Genomic DNA, 25,249 nt, shown 5'->3' on the forward strand with positions numbered 1-25,249 from the left:
AAATATTTACTCATTCCGATTGTGCACTCAATGGCACTTGTCAACTTGTTAGAACTATACGTCAACATGTTATACCTTTCATTGCCTGAATTGACCGATCATTGAAATGGTCTCTTCTGTGCCGTAGCTTGTTTTCGACGTCTTATCTATCCTCCCAACATCTGCTTGTGTATTGATTTCACAGCTGTCAGTGACCCAGCATAATGAGTGAACTTTGTCCTCTTAATGAGTATGTAAATAGGAATAACGGGAGTACCAGTCCGCATAATTGACATATGCATGCATATTGTGTGTTTACTGACAATAATCTATGGACATGTGTTGATTATAGGCACCGTATTTAACGGTCAATCGACGGTCAAAGGCTCAGCGAAAGCAAGTCCACGTCTGCTGACGATATAGACCCACTACGCTTCACGAAAGCGTCTAGTTTCTGCCAGACTGACTACGCTGGGTGTGATACGGTGGATTTTTGCCAAGGAGGTTTTGCTATCAGCAAAGCTGGAGTTGGCCGGCCGCGCAGCCAGAGGGGCAACATTAACCTAATAATGAGCGTCGACTGACTCCCCTGGCCAATTTCCCTGGCCATTTTTGGCCGAATTCTACGATCGCTGTACCCTTCGGAAAGCCTGGTGCCAGTGGTGGAGGCTAGAAAGCGTCCAGTTCCGAACACAAACATCATGGCCATGGGTCCTCGTGTAAAGGTCTTCCTTCTCGCCGTGGTGTGTGCTGCTATCGGACTGGTTGTGGGTGTTCTTATCGGGTTCTTCTCTCGGAGCGGAGGCCGGGCTGACGTCGAGACACTCCTGTCCGAGGAGGAAAGCTGGGTGTCCGGGGCGCTGATGGCTGAGATCGACCCGGGTCGGATTGAAGGATACCTGAGGTATGTATGATGTATGAGTATATACTGTGACCAAGGAGGTTGCAAGAGGGGCTTCCGTTTTAGATTTTTTTTAGAATTTCCTTGTGGATATGTTGGCCCTTGAGACGAGGAATTAAGCTGTATAGGCCATGGAAACGGTCTAGCATCGAGTCGAGGCTATGGTTTATCCTTAGTCATTGTCTGCATCTTTAGCAAATTGTGCCAACGCGTGCTCTTTTGTATGTCATGTAAACATGTCGATGGTATTGTTGCTATAGTTATAAGAAAAGCAAACATAAAATCTGAGGCAGCTTGCCAACAGATGGCTTGTCGCACCTCGCACCTCAGTGAAACTCATGGTCAAAACAATGAGGTTAGAGAGACACCCTTGGTCGGAAGTAACGAACTATGTCACGAAAATAAAAGTGTAAAATACCAAATAAACTTCAATTTAATAAAAAGGCGTATCTTCAAACGGGCTAAGTTTTCAGGCATTACCTATTCGCATGGGGAGTCTAGCTTTTTATCGTAATCTCCAAGCAGATGTTGGGTTGGAAGAATGTTTCATTTAATACTGCACATCCACCACGACAATGGGCAACTATGACAGGGACGCTGGGTAGTCAGATATTGAGAGATCTCTTGTACCCCGACATCTGCCTGGAGATTAGGACTATCGATTGGCGTCATGACAATCATAATTTGAATCCATAATTTGGAGACCATGTTGGCGAATTATTAAGCAATGGCATCTTTGTGTGTTTTGCAGACGAACTCTGTAATCCAACATGTGCAGGTGGTGTCACATGAAAAGCCTGTATTCATTAACTCAAACAACTGATTTAAGTTCGCGGTAGCGGGAAAAATGACTTCTCGCGGTGGTTTTAAGTTCGCGGTAGCACCATGCACTGTAGTCTCTTAAGTTCGCGGTGAATCGGCCACCGCGGAAACATTAAACCACCGCGAAAGTTTCTGCATTTACAGTACTGTATTTTGTCTCCCAGGAAGCTGACAGAGAAGCCCCACCTAGCGGGTACTGAGGGAAGTTACACGCTTGCGGAGTACGTGAGGCAGACGTGGCTGGAGCAGGGCCTGGACTCCGCACACATTGCGCCGTACCACGTCCTGCTATCGTACCCACACCCGGACAAACCCAGCTACGTCGCTCTACTCGATAGGTGAGTGCTACCCAAATATTTGCTTGTCCCTTGATCGCATTAGCTCAGTATCATTGAAGCAAATATCCATTTACAAGCCTATTGATGTGATATTCAACACAACTGAATTGCGCAAGTGTCATTAGCAATACAAATCTTTATGACAGATTTCTTCTATTCTTGCTAAAACAATTCCCCCTAATTATAAAAGTTGCAGGTTTGACGTTTGTGATGTTGATATGAGAGTAAAAAACTGCATTGAATTTAGTATAGTTGACGGTTCTAATGTTTGTTTTCATTGCTATCAAATAACACATTTCTGTTACTAGCAGCTAATGTAGAATGACACCATGAAATTGTAGTAACTCTTAATTGCATCTTTAAGGATAGCTACGAGATATTTATGCTTACACCTTTCTTCCTTTACTCCAGCAACGACGATGAGATGTTCCGATCAGCCCCCCGTGAACCGAACTTAGATCTGGACCCGCCTGCAAACATCTCCAGTGTGGTGCCGCCTTTCGCCGCGTACTCTCCCTCGGGCACAGTCGAGGTAACGGGGGTGGGGGGTTGGTTTTTGTGGGGGACGGATAACGTTTACACGAAACAAGGAGGTTAAAAAAACAACCTCCTTGCACGAAACTACAATAGAGTTTTAAACATCCCAACTATTGCTTGGGCGAAAAATTCAAATTGGTTAGGCTACTGATTCTACAAGAATTAGAGCCAAGTTTTCTTTTCTTCAAATCAGATTCATCACAGAACAAGCCACTCATGATTTGGGTGACTGTACTGTATTATGATGACAGATATCTGCTCACCCTTGACTTGAAAAGTTTAAGGTTGTACCCATCAGGGAATCAATCACTAGAAAGTTCGTAAGAGGGAACAGTATCAGAGACAATTTTCATGGGAAATTGTTCAAAAAGTAATTTTCGTAACTTAAAGAACATCAAAAGATGCGTATTACGTGTCAACTGAACTGTTATAACAAAGAAAATTCAAGTTTACGTCTTATAAAACTTTCGCAAGAGAAATGCTTACTTCCAGGTTTAATCACTCAACATGGCGGACAATACTTACGCCATAGTCACGTGGGGTGAAACATCCTTTCGAAAATGACCAGGGGCACGATTTGGTGTCTTGACAAGTATCTGCCTTAGAGTTAGACTTAAGTTTCGTCTTTCCCTTCCAAGGGCGACTTGGTTTGCGTGAACTACGGCAGGACGTCAGACTTCGCCCGGCTGGAGAGCTTGAACATCAACGTGGCGGGGAAAATCGTGATCGCTCGGTACGGGAAAACCTCAAGAGGCAGAAAGGTACAGAAAAAACGTTAACTGTAAAATGCATAATGCTCTTATTGTCCTGGCTTGTTGAATGTTCTAAAATTTAATTGCATCTTATACACGTGCGACATGTTTCTTGTCAAAATTTAGTACAGTACCGGTATCAACCGTCAAGCATCGGTGGTTCAGTGGTAGAATTCTCGCCTGCCACGCGGGAGGCCTGGGTTCGATTCCCGGCCGATGCAAGCTTTTTTCCCCTGCACTTTTTGCATGAAGGGTCACCGTACACACTTCGTTCCATGTAAGGCTAAAGCGTGGGTTCACATCTTTGTATATATTCAAGTCCGTATATAAGTCCTTACCTCTACCAGGAAAATACGACCATGGAAATTTGACAAACATACCCAGATAACATACCAGCAGAGTTAACTGAAACGTCTGACTGTTTCCAAATTTAAATGAAATTCTTTGAGTAATCTATCATTTGGCATATCTTATTACCTCCATCAATTTGTCCCACGTAGTTGAGACGTTGCCAGGTACGCGGTGCCCTGGGCCTGATCGTGTACTCAGACCCGGCGGACACGGTCGGGACGGGCCCCGCTGCTGACGACCGGCCGGTGTACCCCGAGGGGTGGTTCGGCCCGGGTACGGCAGTGCAGAGGGGGCACTACCTCTACACACAGGTGGAGGGAGAACCACTCACGCCAGGCTACCCTGCCAAAGGTACGTGATGTGCGGATCAATGTACAATGTATTTAACATAGGAAGACGCCGCGATTATTTTTTCTTTGTGATGATGCATTGTTTGTTTGATGTCAGATTAAATGTATAATATCAATCCCTTCCGAAAATGATTTCATTTAGTAGGTAGATTATAGGACATAAGAGTTTTCTTTTACACAACCAGTATGGACCGGGGCGAAAAGGGATACAAACTCAGCCACGTTTGGGATAGTGTTCTCGCCACAAAAGCGCCACCTACATCGGCTACATATAGCGGCCAGAAGCATAACTCCCAGAAAAGAGTTAGAAGAGAGAGTTAGAAGCTCTAAGGAAGATGTCTGACAGGCATCAAAACGTCAGCAGGTGAGAAAACTGGTTGTATAAAAGAAAACGCTTGTGTCCTATAATATCAATCATTTGAGTGTCATTGACGAAAGGTAGCACTGAGCTGCTACCTGAAACCACTGGCCGTTTCCAGAATGTCAGAAGGATAAGAATTACCATCCTATACTACACTGCGCCCACAGAATATCATGCGGCAACATCTTACTTAGTCCAGATTACTTTGATCAATCTTACTTTGTCAAAATTGATATATATATATATTGCGATGGAAAATTGTCTCCCCCTCCGGCCCTAGATTACATGTTCCGGTTGAACGAGAATGCGAGTGAACCTCTCCCTACCATCCCGGCGTACCCTATAGGTTATAACGACGCCTGGCACCTCCTCAGGTAAAACTTTATACGTTTGTAGATTAGTCATTGCAATGGGGAATGATTTCTTTTTCCGAAAATAAGTATCAATCGCATCGGTGGTTCAGTGGTAGAATTCTCGTCTGCCACGCGGGAGGCCCGGGTTCGATTCCCGGCCGATGCAAGTATTTTTGTCTCGTTCAAAACTTTAACTTCTCAAATGAGTGCAATGTATGTGAGATTCACACCACTCAAAACTCCTTTACCGCAGCATCGGTGGTTCAGTGGTAGAATTCTCGCCTGCCACGCGGGAGGCCCGGGTTCGATTCCCGGCCGATGCAAGTATTTTAGTCTCGTTCAAAACTTTAACTTCTCAAATGAGTGCAATATATGTGAAATTCACACCACTGAAAATTCCTTACCGTAGCATCGGTGGTTCAGTGGTAGAATTCTCGCCTGCCACGCGGGAGGCCCGGGTTCGATTCCCGGCCGATGCAGTTTTACTTTTGACCTTAGTAGAGAATTTCCCCTTCTCTCGTCCTTTCATACCTTCCACTCAGTGCAATGGACGGACCCGAAGCTCCGTCTTCCTGGAGAGGTGGTCTCAACATCACCTACCGACTTGGACCGGGACTGCAGGCATCGGGGCGCGCGAGGTGTGCCCGTACTTTACAGAGCTGTTATACAGTACTTGACATGATGAAATATTTATTTATTACATATATTGATGTACAATAGTCGAAAGTTCTGTACTAACATTTGAATATTGACATTTTTGCTACTCCATTCGGTACATCGATGATGTGTCTCGGTACGTGTCTCAGCCTAGTAATATAATAACCGCGCCGTTAGAAATACATTTACGAAGCAGTAGCATCAGGTTCTCGATATAATTACATGACCGCCTTTCTTTTAGGAAAGTCCGACTGAACGTGAACGTGAACCGCGAGGTGAGGCCCATCCACAACGTCATCGGGGTCATTCGAGGACGCGTGGAGCCAGGTAGGTAGAACGACATGTTACACGTTACATGTATATAAAGGGAGGGAATAGAGGTGTGTCAAAGACGAGGGTGTTTGAAAGACACTTGATGATCCAGTTCTTTGTATGATGCTAACTTGCAGATCTTTGTGTGTTTTTCGATGGAGCTGTGTTTTATCAATGAGGTTTTATCAAGAGGCCTCACATCGCTGAAAAGGATTTTTTAGTTTGACCCTACTTTTCCCTCCGTATTCCAGACCGATACGTGTTGCTAGGTAACCACCGTGACGCGTGGAATCTGGGCGGGGTGGACCCCAGCAGCGGTACGAGCTCCCTGATGGAGGTCAGCCATGCGTTTGGAGCAATGGTGAAAAAGGGTAACGTTAAACGAGCTTGGATTTATTTCTGTTCATACAATACAGCTAGTCAATTTCTAGAGCAGTACCAAATGTTAGTCAAGATATTCAAGTGATGGCTAAGATATCGCCAACTTTGCACTTCGGCACGTAGCATATGTGTCGGCTCCGTACAATGCCTACCTGAGGGGCCGATAACTGGTCTTATTACTAGTAGTTTACTTTACTTTATCCTTCCGCTCGGACGGAGAGGGGGGGGGGGGGGCTACGTCATCGCAGAGAGATGCAGACGTCTCTTTGCAGCCAGGTGAGCAGCCTGCTGAAGAGTCATATGCAATGTTCTCTGCTACTTCCTCTATCCATCTGAGCTGCAGCGTGGTTTCCCTCTAGCCCTGAACTATCAAAGTATTATCTGGACAAATTAACAATTCTGGTTGATTTTTTTTTGTTCTAAACGGAGATTGAATTCACAGCTAGAGGCAGGGCAATAGTGTCCGGAGAATACCGGCATCGGTGGTTCAGTGGTAGAATTCTCGCCTGCCACGCGGGAGGCCCGGGTTCGATTCCCGGCCGATGCATGAAACTTTTTGTCTTTAGAGCACATTTTATTTAGACAATATTGTGTAGTGGTGTTCAGACTTCCGGGTTCAGTGCTACCGGTAGAATTCTCTCCTGAAGCACAGTTTCATTGTGAAAATTTATTATCGCTTAACCATAGGATCACTTACTTTTCGAGTACTCAGAGTACTGCTGAACATGTGCTATTGCTATCTATACCACAGGGTGGCGCCCCAGACGATCGCTCGTATTTTGCAGCTGGGACGCTGAGGAGTATGGGATACACGGATCCTTTGAATGGGTCGAAGTAAGTCACGGCAGAGTTTTCACAACTTGAAGAAAAAAATTGTAATTCATTTTGCACTTAGAATAGTGATGGTCATGTCATTTTATTTTTCTTATCCAGGACTTCGGTAAGATTCTGACAGAGCGAGCTGTAGCGTACTTGAACGTGGATATGGCCGTAAGAGGTTAGTAAAACACTACATATACTGATACATAGACGATATCTATTCCATGCACTGGTATTTTATCTAAAACGTTTTGTAGAATATTCCGAGGACCAATTCATTATATCTGTCTTCAAACTTTGAGGGCTCAAATGTTTACGAATTGTTTTTCGTGAATTGAATATACTAACATTTCAAGTTAGCATCGGTGGTTCAGTGGTAGAATTCTCGCCTGCCACGCGGGAGGCCCGGGTTCGATTCCCGGCCGATGCAAGCATTTTTTTCTTTCAAAACCTTTGCGTCAGTAAAATACATGTGCACCTAAACATGCCAAACATGCCAAACCACATGGGTTATTGTAATCCATTTCTATCCGAACAGCCACATACTCTCTCCGTGGAAGGGCGTCACCCCAACTTGCACCGGCCTTACTCGAAGCCGCGAAGAAGGTGAGTGAAACTATTTGAGGGACTTCTGTAGTGTATATGTGCGTTACGGACAGCTATGTTACTCTCCAAGCAGAAACATCAAGAAAACAGTACAAAATGGAAAGCCCGATAAAAACGTCACAAAAACGTAATAAACAACTAGACAGGTAACATTTGCAAGCAAATACAGAATGTTACCTTCACATGGTCTAGCCTAGCATTTCTACCAGGAAGGGTAAACTGAAATAGTTGCAGATGTTGACACAGGATAAGACAAGAAGTTACAAATAAATGTTGATAATTTTTTATCTGTAACGTTATGCATCTTGAATAATGAACACAACGTCTAATATTGTTCCACACAGGGTTTCTCATCATCATCTCATCTCAGTCCCATAGCTACAAGCCACAGAGCAGTCTGTCTGTCCACAAAGGTTCTCCATTTCTGACGGTCGTCAACAGGGTTTACTCGACGACATTTAGCGTGGGGAAGACGGCCGTCTGCGGGAGGGTCAGGGCCTAGGAATTTTTTTCAGCCTCACGTGAGACAAGAAGCACACACAGTCACAATTTTATTGTCAAAAGGAAGCCAAAATATTATAGAATTGAATTCTCGTTTCTGTCTTCTTGAATTAGACTAACTTTGAAGAGAGCAAAATTAAAACAAGCCTACCAAGTTACGGCACACTGTCTAGCGTAGCACAAAAATCGGAAGGTACATTCACAAAAACGTCTCACAGAGTTTGCCGCTTGTACTACGCAGCGCGAAGGGTTCTCCTCAGCATACTCTGTCACACTTTTACGTTTTCTATAATATACCCAGTGTGAAATCGAAGGCTACACAATCCTATTTATGTCGCAGTAAGAGCGCGGCGCGATCGCGGTCTAGTGGTTACCAACTACTGTAAATCGCACAAATTCATAGAAACAGCTGGTTAGCGTAATCGCTAAAATTGCCACAAATCTATTATATTCGTTCACGTCACGCAGTTGACGGATACTCTCAGAGCTGAAATTGATATGGCTACCCCTGCACACTCCATGTAATCTTCACAGTACGCAGCTCTTCTCCGCTATATGCTTCCTCCGCTATATGATTCCTGTCAATCTGTGTAAATTCATTCATATTTGAACGGCTCGATCATTTTTTTCAGAGTCCGCAATTCACATTTCATAAATTTCTTTTAATTTTTAGCAAACAATTTTGATTTACGTTTGATGTACGTAGTTTGTTTATGCCCTCATTATCAATACGTGCCGCCCGTCAATCATGCAAACTTTAAGGGGTTAGGTTTCTGCTACACTAAACTTTCGCGTTGACTTTGTGCCTGGGGTTTTGTGCTGTGCCGGCCACTCCCACCGTGTATAAAGCTGCACGTAGCTTAATTGTAATGTACCCAGCTGACTTCGTTTCCGTGCTCCACTTGCTTGCTGGGGACCAACGCAGCGCTGTGGTAACTTACATGATGAATAACAAGGTGAAAGGAATGACCGTGACCTAAGATGGGGCGGGCGTTCCACGCTGCAGTTAATCATGTTTGTTCAAGGTCAGTTTAATAGCGAAATAAACTCATCAAGTCCATCGTTTTTGTTTCACATACCTTTATGTCTCAGGCGTAAAACTTTGAGTTTTTTTATGTAACCGCCGGCGACACGCAGTGACCTTGCGTCTAACGTAGTCATGTGTTTCCTTTTGCTCAAATGTTTTTTTTTTACTCAAAAATCGGTTAACTAGAACCGTGACACCATTCCGTGTTTCATTTGGACGGTCGACAGCTCTATGCATGAACTTTATTAAACGTTCCTATTCAGTACTGTGGATAAAAACGAACAGGTCTCGCTACATTTTTATGATTATATATCAGTTACTTATAATGTCAGGAAACATCCAAAGAAATCCCCACGTTACCACATACACGTAGCGTTACCACAGTTATTGGCCTGTCTGAGAAAATTGCACTAGTGCTAACGTTAGTAGTTATTCTCTCTGAGTGCGTTTGTTCACCAATATTATCGCGCGGAGCACGCAACTCAACCTCGGCTTTTACAGAATCGTGAAAACACCAGTGGAATCAAAAGACGAGTGCTGGCGCACTACACACCGTGTGTGTTCTCGATTCTACGTAACTCAAACACAACATAGAATTCTCGCCAGGCCTTTTCAGCATAGTGGGCCGATACGCTGTCGGCTGGAAAAATGACGCTGTAAAAAGCCCGCTACGCTGCTTTTTCATCCAGCGTAGCGGCAAAACATGGGGAAAAAATAACAAAATATCGTAGTAAAAACACAAAAGCACGCGCCAAGCACGCGCCTCCGCTGTTTCAAGAAGTTATCAGCTCGAAGGGAGGTGTTTCAGAGCCGTGCCGTTGTCTCGCAGCCCCTCCCACCCAGGATCGCCCTTGCGTTCGCGCGAAATGATTGTAAACAGAGGACTTGCCGACACGAGTGACCAGCGGGGTGGGATCCCTCCCCGGAACAGCCAAAATGTATAAGATTTCCCTCGAAAGTCCTTATTTGGGGAGCGGGGTTGATCAACACAAAGGCGCTTACAACTAGTTGCGTCATTTCTTTTCCACCGCGGAAAATCAATTCTTTCTGACACATTTCTAGAGCAAGAGCGGGTCGCGTCCCCAAATTTCCTGTTCCTAAATTTTGCGTGTGCCGGCCTTGCGTTCGTGCAAAAATGTAAACAGGGTATACCGGTAGCGAGTAGGCCTTGCCGCATGTGACCAGCGGGGTGGGATCCTTCCCCGGAACAGCCAGATTTCCCGCGAATGTCCTTATTTGTTGATCAACACAAAGGCTCTTACAACTGATTGCGTCATTTCTTTTTCAGCGCGGAAAACAGAATCAATTCTTTCTGACATATTTCTAGAGCAAGACCGTCCGCGTTTCCAAATTTCCTGTTGTAAATTTGAAGCTCTTTCAATTGATTCGGCAATGTAAAATTCAAACCATCGTAAGTTTGTATGTAAAACCCGGGCATTTCCTTTCGGGGCCGGGGCTATAGGGGGAGAAGCCTCGCCATGTGGCCCCGCCCACACCGTCGGCTTCCTTGTTACCAAGGCAGTGCACTTTTTCGCCCACTTCATCAAAGGCCGCCGCTGTTGGTTAGAGTTTCAAACAGCCGCGTGCCAGTTGACAGCGAACTTCATATGCTACGTGATTATTGCATTCCTTGGACTTCCCCACAGCGGTGCTTCTACAAAATATTTATTAGACTGTAACATTTATTCCCACGTAACGTTACGTGTTTTATAGAATAGAATCTGACGCGGAACAGCGGTTTCGCCGGATATTTTCCTTGAAACATGTCCGTTGGAATATCGTCTGACAGCGAGGCGGCGACGTAGGGATATAAGACCGTCAACAACAATCGCACGTCACGGCAGCGCAGCGAAGGTACTAGCGCTATAAAGAAGCGCTTCAGCTTCGGATGGCAAACCGGACGATAGTTATAAGTACTGTTGAGCTGAGTAAAGTTTGTTGTTTATGAGTTTTTAGTTGTCTTTGACTCTTTGACCCGAAATACTGCTAAGTTAAACTGCTGAAAAGAATAAGTGACTGCTACGATTATCGTAGATATGGCCCTAAAAACTGATAGAATAAGCCTTCTGATTAGCCTAAAATGCAAGAGCTTAAGGGGGGCCCCCTGCCCCGACGCTGTGACAAAATCCTGGCGAGAACACCGCGCCGGGCGCCCCGGCCGCCGCCGCCCCGCCGCCACCGCCGCCGCCCCGACTCAATCTGAACAATGTTTGGATGGCTCATGGTAAAACTGGCTTGTGCAGGTTGCAAAACCTATAGCTTAAACAAAATCAAGGAAAGTATTGAAACAACTACTTAGAACTGACCTAGACCGAGACACATTTTGATACTTTGGGGGCATTAAATTTCATTCTGCCTGCGCTCAATTTCATTCTACCTTCCTTGAATTTGATTGCAAAGGGTGCCGATATTCGGCAAAATAAAGTCAAAGCTCTGTGAATTTCTTGATCTCTTATTACTTCTTGGCAAAATGAATTCCACAAATCATTCAGAGGACGGCTTCTGGCTCAATTCAGGCCGTCTAAAGCAAGATGAAGTCATCATTTGACGGGCGGACACTTCCGTGTTGCTTAGCAGCGGTCGTTGACCTCGTTCGAACACCATGTTCCATATCTCCCGGGCGGGTTCCATAGCTACCGGTCGTTGACCTCGGGTCCTTGGAACGTAGTTCCAAAGTTCTATTGGGGCTCGAAAGTTCGATTTTGTGTTAAAATTAGTTTTTTCACCCTTTTTTGCCCCATAAAATCATTTTTTGGTATCTTTAGGGGACCAAATGACCAAGGTGCAGTGTCTTATGTGCAGACCTACCAGCTTGCTGAATTACGAGGTATTCCAAGGTCTAGTTTTGGAGATATTCATGTTTTTTATTTGTGCGGAAAAGAAGAAGAAACAGAGCAAAAACAGTATGTACCTTCTGTGAAGGTAACATAACAATAAAAGGAGCCTAACCTTGATGACTCTGTATGCGTACGTAGACTTTCTAGAAGACTGTCCTTGGTGCTGAACGAACCCTCACGCCACTGCCAATTAATTATACAGGTTCCCTGGCCGGTCAGCGCCCCGGAAGGAAAGACCATGTACGACGTTTGGCGGAAACGCACACCGGAAGTGAACGGTGACCCGGATACAAAACCCAGGTAAGCTGGATGGGACAAAGTTGATCGAATTGTTGACTAACCCTCTTGGTTCCACACACTTATTCATACGATGCGATCCAAACCAAAATCGTAAAATTTCCTTACGTCCGCTAATGAACTGGGAGGGTGGGTAATCCTCCCGGGATGTCAGAAATGGTTGGGACAAAGGGACGGCATGGAAAACAGGCTTGTTGAGAACCGTACCCATGACTTTCACGCATCGAGAAAATTTTTGTATACATTATATACCACAGCATCGGTGGTTCAGTGGTAGAATTCTCGCCTGCCACGCGGGAGGCCCGGGTTCGATTCCCGGCCGATGCAAGCATCTTTTTTTTTTCTTTCAAGACCTCTCCAACACACACACACACACACACACACACACACACACACACACACACACACACACACACACACACACACATCCACAACTTTGTAATCTTGAAATGAATCTTGTATATGTATATGCCGCCTCCAGCCGGTTTACTTTTCTCCCCTTTTGCCTGATGTCATATTTGCAGGTTCCGTTTCACGGCCGTCATTTGTTCGTTCTTAGTAATGCACAAAAGTATATAACCGACATTTGAAGAAAGCTCTTCTTTCTATCTGATCCTTTGATGGTGTCTTAATAAGTCTATCGTTCTACTTTGCAATCAACAGAGTGGACTTACCGAGATCGGGGAGTGATTTTACACCGTTCGTGCACCGGCTGGGCGTGCCGGCTATCGACCTGGCGTTTTTCCAGGACACGGTCAGCCATTTTTGTGACGTCGCAGTTGAATACGAGAAGCTATTCACGTATTGATGCGTTGCTACTCATAGTAACAAAACAAAAAACTAAACAATAGATGAAAAGGTCATATAAATAGTCCAAGTACAAACTTCAACATTTCTGGGTCTGTTTCAACGCCCTATTGCATTGATGAAGACAGGATGTTGGTACATCTATCATAATCTAGAAAGTAGCATCGTATTGCACTTCAATGCCTCGTTGCGCCCTTTGATACCTTTCTGTCAAAAGCTGCGTATGCATTGTTATAAACATTAAGGTTGACATAAAAAACGATTGTTATCAATGTATCTATAAAGTTAGCTAGATTTGAATGCGAATACCAAAGTTGTCCACTACCATAAGGCAAACAAGCCAATATATATGAATAAATCATTTGACTTAATTCCTCCACAGTCCATGGGTATTTGGGATTACCCACTGTACCACACGGCGTACGCGACCTTCCACCTCCAGAAGAAGATCATCGACCCGGACTTCCTGTTCCACCGGGCCATGTCCCAGCTATGGGCGGAGACAGCGCGCTCCCTGGCCGACTCCCTCATCCTGCCCTTCCGCCTGTCGGAGTACGGCGCGGTTCTCGGCGGGATGATGGAGGACCTGGAGAGCAGGTACGGGACTCAGCTGGCGGCCAGGGACATCTCTCTCGGTGCACTCGGTGAGGAAAAGACAATGGATGTTGTTTAGGTTACTAGTACTATAATGTGCTTTCTGTCGTGTATTCTAAATCTGTATATTTTACATTCACACTTGAAGCTTCGTCGCACAAAAGGCTGTTGAAATGACACATGAATTTGTACCGATATTTATTTCTAGTTGGTCATTATGCCGTTGATCGATGCATTTTTTTAAGATTCTACATCATATTCTTTAAAAATGTACATGCATTGTCATCCTTCACTGTACCAGACTCTTAATGTACTCATTATAGAAAGGAATTGTGTGACTTTTTTGTAGTGTATACAATATTAAAAACTTTGATTATATGAAAGAGAGATCATAGACGGATCTTTGATATCTGCTTCAAGGTAGTTTTTTTTTTTTTAATCCGTCGTTCGCTTCCCGACATTCTCTGAAGGAAGCTTGTCCTGTAATGCAGGCAACAAAAATTACCTTTTAAAAACGTGAAGGCGGGTGCTGTTTTTGTCTATATTGTATTTATTTTTCTTTTGTCCGATCCACACAGATTCACTATCATCTGCGGTAAACAACTTCACAACTGCGGTGGACACATTTGATGCAGAGGTTGCTGGTGCAAAGATAACGGAGTAAGAGGCCACTGACTAGATCATTATTTTCGTATGTTATATGTATGGGTGTGGTTGAACAACATAACTCAAGTGGCTACGGATTGATTGTTATGATATTTAGTATGTGGTTAGATATGCGCATATTGTTTTGGTACTGCAACGGTAATCTCGATTGTGTTCTGGAAATGCTGGTCATTTATTTTGGGCGGCGGACAGTTATTATGCTTGGGAGGAACTGACAATGCTTTGGCCCTCGAATTTCATTCTTCATTCGGCTAGAATTGCACTTTTACGACTTGACAGTTTAAAAATATGGTGTATTCTTATGAAGTGTACATGAATGTGACTTTCATTTCAAGAGAGATGTTTAAGATTGTAGAACAAGTCCCATGATGCTTTTCTCTACCCCAGCCCATTTGTAGCCCGAATGTACAACGACCAGCTGATGCAGCTGGAAAGGGCCTTCATCGACCCGCAGGGCCTGCCGGGAAGGAAATTCTACAGGTTTGTTACTGTGGTACTTCCCATAATACCCCTGTCACATTATCCACGATCTTCGGGCGATGGAAGATCGGTCATATTTAAGATCGACAGAGGGTTGCGCTTTTTTTCACCTCAAAACCGTCCCTGTCACATATAAGCCATAATTTGTACCTTGCACAATTGTTGTGCAATAAAGCTATTATTCATAAGCGAGGCTCGGGCGATTGCCGTAGAATCGTCGTCCGATCAATGTTCGCCAAATGTGACAGGGGTATAATGACAACGCTTTGTTCACCCTGTCTTTTTTACATTGTGCCTTAAGACTTTTTAATGACTCAATAACTTCGGCCTCCGGCGGTTGTCCAGTTTGGTTGGACAATGTGAATAGCCTGTTGTGTAATTCTCAATGTTTTAAATAGCCCAATTCAGGGAGGCACAAGCCATTCCAAGCGCGTGTAAGTTTGTGGTATGAATACATAAATTTGACAGTGTTTCTATTGGGTTATGACGATGCAACGGCCAAGATTGTCATGTATGTTACAGGCACACAGTAATGGCCAGCCGTCTGTACTCCTCAGCGACCTTCCCTGCCCTCGGTGACGCCATTTACCTGGCCGTGAACAACAAGGCAGACTCTGAGGGGGCGTGGCGAGACGTTCGGAAGCAACTGTCAATCATAACGTTCATCATCCAATCAGCAGCCAATACTTTAGTGAAGATAGATTTAACGTCATAAGGGAGAACAAGGGTAATGTGTGGGCATGGTTTTCTATCACGACGGTACGAGGTCTAGGAAGGGAATATATATAGTTATTTTTGATTTTGTTTCGTCATTTCATGAAGTAGAATATATGAAAGGACACACAAACACACAGATTGAAACCATCTTTGTTTATTGCATCGCTCCAATGTCACCACAACCACCGACTGAAATCCGAATCATGTTGGCCTCCCGTCACAAAAGAGATCTTTAGAGTCATACATAATCTTGATTAAAATTCCCATACATTTTTTACCCTTTACACCCTTATTTCAATAAAACACAGAATGACTGTCCAATGTCACGATTTGGGGTGCGCATGTCGTGGTTTGACGTACATGCATCATGGCTTGACGAACATGCGTCACTGTTTGATGTACATGCGTCATGTCTTGACGTACATGCGTCATGGTTTGATGTGCATACGTCATGGTTTGAGGTACACACGTCAAGGTTTGACGTACACACGTCATGGCTTGACGTACATGCGGCGTCGCTGTTGGCCCTGGTGCACCGGGAATAAGGTGATGAAGAACTCGGTCCAACCGCCCTGGCGCACGCGCACTAGCTCGTATGGATCGGTCTGTTTGGATGCCTTCTCCAGTGTCTCCGGATTAGCACACGTGACTGAGGAGAAAAACAGATGGAGATAAAATTAGGTAATTACAAAATAAAACAGACTAGATGTAGATAGCCTTTTTGTAGCTATATAGTCACGTGAGATGAAATGGTAATTCTCTCCATTTTCATTAGTTTTGAAAGAAAACGGCACCTTTGAAAAGGGGATCCGCGCACATATGACCGAAGCTGAGATGAAGCCAGTGTTCAGAAAAATAGAACCGACTATATGTAGCACTTGTCTTGTGGTTGATAGCCTGGTAAGAGGTTTCTATTGATTGGTAGTTAATATGTAATTGCCAGGATGCAAGTGCTGTTAAATCTGCAGTACAAAAATCAATAAGAAAAAAAAATCTCACTTGCGATGACGTTGGAGCCAATGGGGACGTCCAGGTCTGAGTAGTGTCGCAGAAAGTTGACCAGCTCCTCCAGCGGGAAGTCTTCACGTATCATCAGATCCACCTCAGAGCCGCACGACATGCCGATGTTGATGACATCAAGGTCCCAACATTTCAGGGCCCTAAACAAACCAGACAATTCGCAGAGAAAATAAGACGTTGAATCAAGAGAGCAAGCCTTTTGTATAATCTAAAACTTTGCAAGACAAACATGAAACAAACATAAATAAACATCTTTCTTCAAAATCAAGTACTGTAACCCAAATGCATAAGTGGCTCCATGGGCCTTGTTTTTAGGGCAGCGTTTTTAGGTGAACTTCAAGTAAATAAAAAAGCCTAAGTGAAAATTGTCTTCGGAAGACGAGGGAGAGAAGATGTGGAAAACTGTGAAAACAAGAAAGCAAGCATCACGGGAAAATGAATGTTGTTCTCCACTTACTCGTAAATGTTGTAGCTGTCAGGCCTAGCGGGCAGGTCCTGAGGTACTGGTGCCGGGCTCAGGTCCGATGCTATCGGCTGGCCGCTCCGCCGCCCGTCCGCCGACGCCCCACTGTTCAGCCCGTACCCGACGTAGGCCTCGAACGTGCCTATCCCTACAAGCGTCACGAAGCCGAACGGCCTGTCGGGGAGAGAGTACTCCCTCTCCAGGCGCTCAAAGATCTCCTTCACCCCAGTGGGAGCATTCTCGAAGGTCTCCCTCAGGATCTTGAAGACGTTTTCGAACATCCAGGTGGCCAGCTCCTTCAATTCTGCGTCTTCGCGGTGGCCGAACTTTGGGAGGGACACGGCTTCGTCTCGAAGGTGCCTGAAGAAGCTTGCCTGCGCCTCCCCTCTGCCCGTCCCGGCTCGCACGTCGATGAGGTACTCCTTCATGTTGTGGCCCCAGTCACACTTCAGACAGGTCAGAAGATCCGGGAGGGTCGTCAGCGCGGTGAGGGGGTCGTAGACTAACTTCTTGATCGCGTAGAGTGAGTTGATGGCATTGGTACCACCCGGAAACATGAAGCCCAGATCATGATACTCCGTACCGCCGCCCGAATGGTCCCGGCCGGCCTCTATGCATCCTCTCATCATAACAGACAGGAGAGGGCTGGGGCACACCTTCACGATGTTGCCGTAACCACCAGCGAGGAAAGACACGAGCAGGGGGATATGTAGGCGAAGGTGTTGCAAGAAAATCTCCTGGAATTGCTCGAACGTTTTGATCTCGGCTGCATGTGGCGAGGGAAAGGATTTCTTGGATCCCCGGAGGAAAGTTGGACCTGCCTGGGAGTAGAGCGTTCCCTCGTTCAGGGCCATTTCAACAGCGTCGAGCATCGGAAAAGTGGCGAAGGCGAACTCGGAGGCACCGACGAACACGGGCTCGAAACAACCATCACAGGCGTAGTTCCTGGCATCACTCAAGCGGACGGGAATCCCCCTCCTCCCGGAGTCCTGCAGGGCTGGAATCAGCCTGTCGTCATGCAGCAGGACCGGGTGAGCCCCTCCACTCAGCAGGGTTTTGGCAGCCTCCTTCAACACCTCTTGGGAGATACCTCGGTGTAGTCGTAAGGTCAGGCAAGGAGCGTTCAGAGGAAGACGCCTGGAAGCCCGGAGACACATTAGGGTGACTTCGTTGCAAGCAGTCGTCGGAACGTCGTCGTCGTTCGACAGGTAACCGCCGATGGTGAGCTGTTGTCCCCACTGGTTCATGCAGCCGCCCTGGGGGAAGTTTCCACCGCTTCTATAGGGAACGGCACACATACCCGGGTAGATATTATCCTGCGCTGCGTGGCGGTTTAGAAGGGTTCTCTCGCCGATCTTCATGAAGAAACAGTCGATGATTTCCTGGGCTTCCTCCCTGGTTGCCTGGCCCTTGGCGTAGAACGGTCCTAACAGCACGTCCAGTCTACCGATAGAGATCAGCTCACCAACGATGTGTAGACAGCAATGCATCGCGAAGAGAAGCTGTATGGCCTCTAGGAACGTCTCCGGCTTCTCCTTTGTGAGCTTCTTCATGCGGTCACGAGCCTGTCGAAGATTTGCCTTCTGCTCTTCGGTAAACGTTTCCTTGGTGGACAAGTTGTCAGCCAGTACTGCATAGCTTTCTATATAAGCCTGCACCCCAAGCAACGACTTCGCAGCTGAAATGAAGAACATCTGTTTATCCTTCGTCTGCGCGGACTTTGCGCTGTTCTCCATCTCATCAATAAGGACTTGCAGACCCTTGTCGAGAATGACCTGATAATCCGGCACCACGTGTCCAATAGCTGCACCTTCGTTGACGCCCATTTGAAAGGCAGGAATCTGCTCCTCAGGTGTCAGGTACGGCATCACCCTCTTCCCCAGACCAAACGCGAAGCTAGGCATCACTCCCACGATCAGCTCATCTGGGTAGATACGGTACAGGTCGAACTTCCGGGAGAAGGGAGGTGTGCTGACGATGTGCTGCAGGGTGTAGAATGTGGCCAGACCTTTCCTGATGGGCACGGCGTTGTCATAGTTGTCGAGGAGCTTGCGGTCTTCCTTGCTGAGAAAGGTTTGGAGATCAGGGATGAGGGGCTCGTCCATCTTCTCGAACCAGCTGCGCTGCCAGTCGGTCAGGACCCGGCCCATGAGTTTCAGGACACGGCTGCTGGGTGTGTGCTGAGTGTCCATGTAACCGCCTGTAGTCATCCGGTACATGTACTCTCGGCTGTTGTAGAACATGTAGCCGTTGTCGCTCTTGACGTCCCACTGTGGCATCAAGGTCAGTTGCTCACGGACTGGGACTGGCGCCAGGCCGAGCTCGTCAGCGCTTGGCACGTACCAGAGGCTGCCTTCTTCTGCGTGCACGGTGCTGATCAGCTTGTCTTCTTGAGCAACGAGCTGCTTTAGAATGTCAAGGAAACGCTGACAGGTGTTAGCGCAGGAGATGTAGAAGGCGCCCTCCTCGCGGCCGATGCCGGTTTTGTTGAGACCGTAGGGCATGGACTGCCGGAAGATCAGGGGATGTTTCCCATTTTCGTCCAGGAGGTGTGCGCATTTGGTGTGCCTCCGCGGGTCATCGACCACCAGGATGTCGTCCTTCACGGTCCTCCCGATCATGTTCTCCAGCTGGTCCCGCGTCATGTTGTCCAGAATGGTCCAGTTGAAGACGAACTTCTGCGTCAGCATATACGACCCCCCGGTAGCGCCCTTGTCTACCTCCGTGGTGATGACGAAGTCGTCGATGTTTTCGACGTCCGTCGGGTTGGCCAGTCCGTCGGCGAAAAGGCCGCCGATGACGCGGTTGTTTCCCGTCTCCGAGTCTTGAATGTCGAAGCTGACGTCTTGGAAGGCGTTCAGTTGTTGGCTGACCATGTCCTTCAGGCATCCGATGTGCTCCATGGAGTCGGACTTGAGAAAGAAGAACATGTCCCCGCCGGTGTTGACAAACTTGGTGGAGTTGGGAATAAGGTATCTCCCCTCCGGACGCTTCTCCAGACTTATTTGACCGTTTTGCCAGTTTTCCCAGAGCTCAGGATTGAAGGTCACTACGGACCAGGTTCGCTCTCCTGCGGCGCTCCCGTACTCCTGAAGCCTCCTGATCATCGCCATTATCTCTTGTCGGTGAGGTTCGGCTCCTTCTTGGTACCTGACGGTGACAAAGGCCCCATGTTTGGGCTTAGCGGCCAGCAGGCCAGGCTGCACTCTTCCAATCGGTTTCGAATCGCACTCGTGGACTTGTTCGGTGCCTCCGTTCTCATATCTCGCCCGTTTTGCTGGCTTCTCCATCACCCCTTGTACTGCCCACTGGCTTGCCATATTCCTAGTTGTTAGGTGTCAATTTTCTCTCTCAAGTCACGTCTGAATAACAAAAGAGCAGATGATATTTTTCTCATTTCATATAACATAAGGCTGTATGTTGTTATTGTATATATGTGTGTGGGGGGGGGGGGGTGTGCACGTGTCTGCGTGTATGAGTGTGCGTGTGAGCTTGTCTATTTGTGTGTTTGTATGCGTGTCTGTTTGTCTTTGTGTGTTTAATTTGCTGTATTCGGGTTACTATAATAAAAGATACAGATCACGTACACTATCATATAACGTAGAAAAAAACGACTGTCCCAATTACCTATAGAGCGGAGTCTTGGGGATGGTGTGGCCAGACAAGACGCTTAAGACCTGAGTCGTCATCCTTACCTGACAACGCCCCTTCCTTAATTATCTCCAAGCATGTTTTGAAATGTATATATGCACAGAGCTTGTATTTCTTCTTTTCTGAAATGTTACCGAGGCGCCTTTCTTTTGTTGTCAAGGAGCGAAATTAAATTGATTTATACCCCTGAGTGGAAAAATTTCCAGGTGCAAATTAGGCTTTGTTGGGCCTACAAAAAAACAGAACCGTCGCTAAGGATCTGCGACAACATTTCTGGTAACGACACCACAGAATTGTGAACGACATAAACACCACGCCTGTGTTAAACATATTTACCATGATATGCTGTTCTTGATCTGTTGTATGTTCAAATGTTATTGAGGTCGCAATTCATTTGTTGGGAAATTAAAGTGCGACATCAACTAGATTAATTCGCTTCAGTGCACCGTGCTCAGGCGCAAATTAAGAGTGGATACCTTTGCTTGTTTAACCCCATGCACAAACTTTACTCTTGTCGTAAAACTTGACTTGAAGTGGGACTATAAAGGCACCGATCGTTGACAAGCTCGGACCTGCGACAGAATCTATCTTAACAACATGGAAGAGCTCTTTCGGCACACCTACCACTGTCCTAATACGTTCCCCCAACTTTACTGTCCTTGAGTATGAATCAGGAGTGTGAAGTATGAATCTATGGTCAAATGTCAAATATCAAGGACACTGATGAATATAAAGATACTGTCAGTCTCACACAGGACACAACTCAGAGTGGACGTTCTCCCTAGACCTGACAGTTCCTTCATAATCCTAACACTTGCCTCGCTGTAAATATGACCTGACCCAGAGCCCCGCACATGTAGGTAACTTGATTTGGAAGCGATTAGACGGGATCTACCGCGGGTTTATCCTCGTTGCACCTTTGCCTAACGTTTTTGGGGGGAGGAAACACGCTCTTCCTTACACACATTCTATCAACGGGTTTAAGGGCTGAAGAAATAGAATTTCACTTACCTGCAGAGCGGAGACTTGTTGCAAATGGTGTAGCCAGACGGAACGCCAGTCACCTGTGTCGAACCCAACACCTGTTCAACGGGTGACAACGCCCCCTTTTTACCTCTGTGTCTTGAATATGTAATAGTGTCCGGGGCTTAACTGAAGGTTTACAGCAGTATGAGCCCAAGTCTTGAGCTGTTGGATAAGTCCACACCCGAATTGGACGTACATGTCTATGATATTGAAGGAAAAAAAGCTGAAATCTGGAACAGGCACAATCACACGTAGGTTTTGTAGCCAGATGGTAATCGTACGGTGTCTTGTGTGCCCTGGCATCATTTCTTACATTCCAAGTAGCCCTTATCATCGACCACTTGAAGGAACAAAAGGCCTTTTCTTCGTCCCTCAGGGCCTTATTATTGTTGCACAGCAGTTCTTCCGCGACAGGGGTCCGAGGTAGTCCGCGGCAAAAATTGACGGAAGGGATTCGAGGGTCCAGCTTTCAATTGGGACCTGAGCCTGAGGACAAATTCTCCCCTTTGTCTCATTGATTGGTTTCTTTCGTTTAATATGTACTTACCACAACAAGGTAGAAGCACAGGGAGAAGGTTTAATGAATGAATGAAGACCTTTATTGTACATACATACCCACTGGCCCGGTTCAGTACAGGTCACAACAAACGATACAACATGATACAATGATACAATGAATCTACACTACTCAAGAATCGTATTCTACTGCGTACATTCGGCTTCTTCTCGTCTCTTTGTGATATTGAAAATGTAAGAACAGATATGCTTTATAAGTAAAGGTTTGTCTAGATTCATAAGGAATACAAATTTGTCTATATTACTTAGATGTATGAAGTGGGGGAACATGGGTTCTATTAGTCTGTAGAGTTCAGCTCTCTCTTTCTTGTACAAACTACATTCTACTACAAAATGATGTTCGTCTTCTAACTTATCTAGATTGCAGTATCTACATATTCGTTAATATGTAGGTATAGATTTATTTGTTTCCGCTGTCTGGCTAATATTCTATCTTTAAATTACCAGAACAAATTACAGTTGATTTTATCGACAGAGGTACCATTTCTGATGTAGACTACATTCTGAGTTCCATTACAAGAAAGGAGCTTTATCATAGATAAGTAAGGATTTCTCTCTTAGATGTCATGTTTTTTTTTCTTTCAAGTTTATGTCAATATACATGTAAATCTATTTAGTTTCACTTCTCGCCGAACAGAAGTCCATTTCTTTTAGAAAATCCTGGCGCTTTTGGTCCTCACGATGCACCCAATATGTATGAGCGCTAAGCACTATTGTTCCCACTACTACGAAACTTAAACCTGCCCATTTCAGTAGATTTGGTACCTTCGACAAGATGAAGTAGTCGAGCACGGCGGTGAACGGTATCACGAGTGTGCGAAGTGCAACCGCGATGGCTGCCTTTTCAACTTTAAGTACTGCTATTAAGAACAACTGGGACATAGTTTGTGACAAGCCCAGCGCAGCTACGTACCCTGCTGTTTCTGCTGACATCACCCACACGGGAGTCTCAAATACAAACGTTAGTATGAGTTGTGCTACGGTTCCCAGTGACGTTATGTAGAACAACATCGTGATGGCGGACAGTTCCTTCATGATGGCGCGTCGTAAAACCATATCTGGCGCCTTGGTGAAGGCAGCTGCCAGCGGGAGGAGAATCGAGACGACCATCGCGTACGTGACGTCATCAGCCTGGTTCGCCTTTCCAATGCTGACAAGTACCACCCCTGTGACGCAGATGAGCATTCCACAACACGGTATGAAACTGATCCTCTCCTTCAGGAATATAAACCCAATACAGCCCGTAAACAGCGGCATAGATCCTTGGATGATGCCAAAGGCTATGCTGGGTGCGGCGTAGGTGAAGGACAAATACATCAGGGCGGTAGCGACGTTACCGACGAACGCGTCTAGGAGCAACATACCATTCTGCCGTCTGTTTTCGCCTATCAGTTTAGGACGAAATATTACAATTAGGACTAGAACTGTGAGGAATTGGGCCAGTCTGAGAAAAAACAGGATTTGGAAACCAGGGATGCCGCCCTTGCTACTGAGAGCCGTGAATTCCGCTGACACCCCGGAGAAAAGCGTTGCTCCCAACGACAGCAAAAAAAATGGGCCTCGTGCCGCCTTCAGAGATGCCATCAGGTCGTCCCTGGCGTCTTCTTCCAGATCATCCTTCTTCGTAAACAGCTTCATTCTGTACTGCTGCGGCTCTTAAAGACAGGAAACCATAGATCATGAACACTCATGTACCCCAACAGTTTTTGCGACTACAATGTCAATGACCGAACGGGGTACATAAACGGACTCCGCCATGGTGCACTCAATGATATTCTTTACATTCTTTCGGTGATCATTACTACTTGGTACTTTCTCGTTTTCAGTCCCTCTCCACGGGATTTTGGTTATATGTTGAAAAAGATGTATCTTAAGACATTTAATTTTAAAAGGTTGATGATCCAAGATGGCGGATTGAAAGTGATAGCTGAAATACATTGACGTCATTTCATGACATTTTCACGTCGTTGGCGTGGTCTTTGACAACAGTAGTCGTGGATAAGTATTGATAAGAAACCTTTATTGTTAACTTTTGTGTGATACCTTACTGGGATTCCCCGTTTTATCCAACAAAATCAATTAATGGCGTCATAATCACTTCATATTACGTCATAATTATATCAAAAGTTTAGAACATATAAAACGTGATAAGCACATCACCCCCTGCAAATTTGGTGATCGTACAGTAAGCCTTTTCAAAATTACGAAGAGGGGCGAATGAGACGTCCTCCCCAGGCGCACCCCACCCCCAACCTAGGGAATGCAAAAAAAAGGCAGTCTGGACAGGCTTAAGGCAACTACATATCCGGGACAAAATATACGTTCTGCTGCAGCACCAAGAATAGCAAGAGAGAGACAGAACAAATATAGCTTACAGTTGGTGAGACGTATATCCACGTACATGTAGTTCATATTCTTAAACTTTCGATGATCTGTCCGAAGTTTGGAAGGTTTCACTTGTCACAATCGGTAGAGCTTCTTGATGACATGTTCTTTTCAAAATGAAGACATTGTGGGCAATACATCCGGGACCTTAAAGACTTGGACGGTTGAACCGGTTGAGCTACAAACTCTATTACAAAGCCCAGAACCGACGTCTTACGTCCCACGGCGGTTTGTCGTATTATGAAAATGCTGACTCATGTTCACTGAAGCAAATCCCGTCCGTCCTGTCCAGGTCTACTGCAGGTGTTAGCCCAAGCAAAAATAAAAGGTTGTGTTTCTATCCGGTTACTGACCTGAAATAAATAAGGTCGGTAGGTAGGACATCTCTCTCACTGTCTCTCTCTCACACACTTATAACTTTTCCCAGACTGACTTAAGTTTCGATCACGAAAATTCTACATGACTTTCGCAAAACGGAGTGCTACGTCCAGGAGAATAACCCCTGGGGTACGCGAATCGTATGAATCGTGATGGAATTCTGTATCTTTCTGCAGCTATATAAAACCTAAGCGTTGTAAAAAAACTAATGCCAAAAGCCAAGGGAAGCATAGTTCTTTGGTTTTAAGGAAAATGTCACTGTTACAGGCAGGTGTCCAGTGTCCACTTTGAGAGATGTTTTAAAA

The 25,249-nt window shown here is 45.7% G+C and overlaps 2 protein-coding genes and 7 non-coding genes across 9 annotated transcripts; 8 read left to right on the plus strand and 1 right to left on the minus strand.

Moving 5' to 3' along the window:
- Positions 1 to 268: 268 nt before the first annotated feature.
- On the plus strand, positions 269 to 15,575 carry LOC118415839 (N-acetylated-alpha-linked acidic dipeptidase 2-like). Its single transcript, XM_035820673.1, has 18 exons — positions 269 to 883; positions 1,867 to 2,040; positions 2,452 to 2,572; positions 3,216 to 3,338; positions 3,830 to 4,031; positions 4,672 to 4,765; positions 5,287 to 5,382; positions 5,643 to 5,728; positions 5,965 to 6,084; positions 6,846 to 6,928; positions 7,028 to 7,091; positions 7,452 to 7,519; positions 12,087 to 12,184; positions 12,845 to 12,935; positions 13,371 to 13,623; positions 14,161 to 14,242; positions 14,636 to 14,728; positions 15,251 to 15,575. Exons 1-18 carry the CDS (start codon positions 681 to 683, stop codon positions 15,441 to 15,443), a joined length of 2,244 nt encoding a protein of 747 aa, XP_035676566.1. The 5' UTR covers positions 269 to 680; the 3' UTR covers positions 15,444 to 15,575.
- On the plus strand, positions 3,480 to 3,550 carry Trnag-gcc. The gene has a single exon. It is a non-coding gene; the product is annotated as a tRNA-Gly (tRNA).
- On the plus strand, positions 4,840 to 4,910 carry Trnag-gcc. The gene has a single exon. It is a non-coding gene; the product is annotated as a tRNA-Gly (tRNA).
- On the plus strand, positions 4,997 to 5,067 carry Trnag-gcc. The gene has a single exon. It is a non-coding gene; the product is annotated as a tRNA-Gly (tRNA).
- On the plus strand, positions 5,153 to 5,223 carry Trnag-gcc. The gene has a single exon. It is a non-coding gene; the product is annotated as a tRNA-Gly (tRNA).
- Positions 6,571 to 6,641, plus strand: Trnag-gcc. The gene has a single exon. It is a non-coding gene; the product is annotated as a tRNA-Gly (tRNA).
- Positions 7,273 to 7,343, plus strand: Trnag-gcc. Its single transcript has one exon. It is a non-coding gene; the product is annotated as a tRNA-Gly (tRNA).
- Positions 12,438 to 12,508, plus strand: Trnag-gcc. Its single transcript has one exon. It is a non-coding gene; the product is annotated as a tRNA-Gly (tRNA).
- An 8-nt stretch (positions 15,576 to 15,583) lies between the features above and the next one.
- On the minus strand, positions 15,584 to 21,926 carry LOC118415838. Its single transcript, XM_035820671.1, has 4 exons — positions 21,591 to 21,926; positions 16,923 to 20,290; positions 16,445 to 16,605; positions 15,584 to 16,094 (listed from the first exon to the last, which is right to left on the minus strand). The coding sequence occupies exons 2-4, from the start codon at positions 20,246 to 20,248 to the stop codon at positions 15,937 to 15,939; spliced, it is 3,645 nt and encodes a 1,214-aa protein (XP_035676564.1). The 5' UTR covers positions 20,249 to 20,290; positions 21,591 to 21,926; the 3' UTR covers positions 15,584 to 15,936.
- Between the last annotated feature and the right edge of the window lie 3,323 nt (positions 21,927 to 25,249).

This window comes from Branchiostoma floridae, chromosome 5 (genome assembly GCF_000003815.2).
Source record: "Branchiostoma floridae strain S238N-H82 chromosome 5, Bfl_VNyyK, whole genome shotgun sequence".
Taxonomy (NCBI): Eukaryota; Metazoa; Chordata; class Leptocardii; order Amphioxiformes; family Branchiostomatidae; genus Branchiostoma; species Branchiostoma floridae.

Excerpts from the sequence above, each read along its gene's own strand:
- LOC118415838 (XM_035820671.1), bottom strand. The coding sequence starts at position 20,248 with ATGGCAAGCCAGTGGGCAGTACAAGGGGTGATGGAGAAGCCAGCAAAA. Across the intron at positions 16,606-16,922 it reads GACAGCTACAACATTTACGA|GGCCCTGAAATGTTGGGACC; the intron begins GTAAGTGGAGAA and ends TGGTTTGTTTAG. Across the intron at positions 16,095-16,444 it reads TGGCTCCAACGTCATCGCAA|TCACGTGTGCTAATCCGGAG; the intron begins GTGAGATTTTTT and ends TTTTCTCCTCAG.
- LOC118415839 (XM_035820673.1), top strand. The coding sequence starts at position 681 with ATGGCCATGGGTCCTCGTGTAAAGGTCTTCCTTCTCGCCGTGGTGTGT. Across the intron at positions 4,766-5,286 it reads GACGCCTGGCACCTCCTCAG|TGCAATGGACGGACCCGAAG; the intron begins GTAAAACTTTAT and ends CCTTCCACTCAG. Across the intron at positions 14,243-14,635 it reads GCTGGTGCAAAGATAACGGA|CCCATTTGTAGCCCGAATGT; the intron begins GTAAGAGGCCAC and ends TCTCTACCCCAG.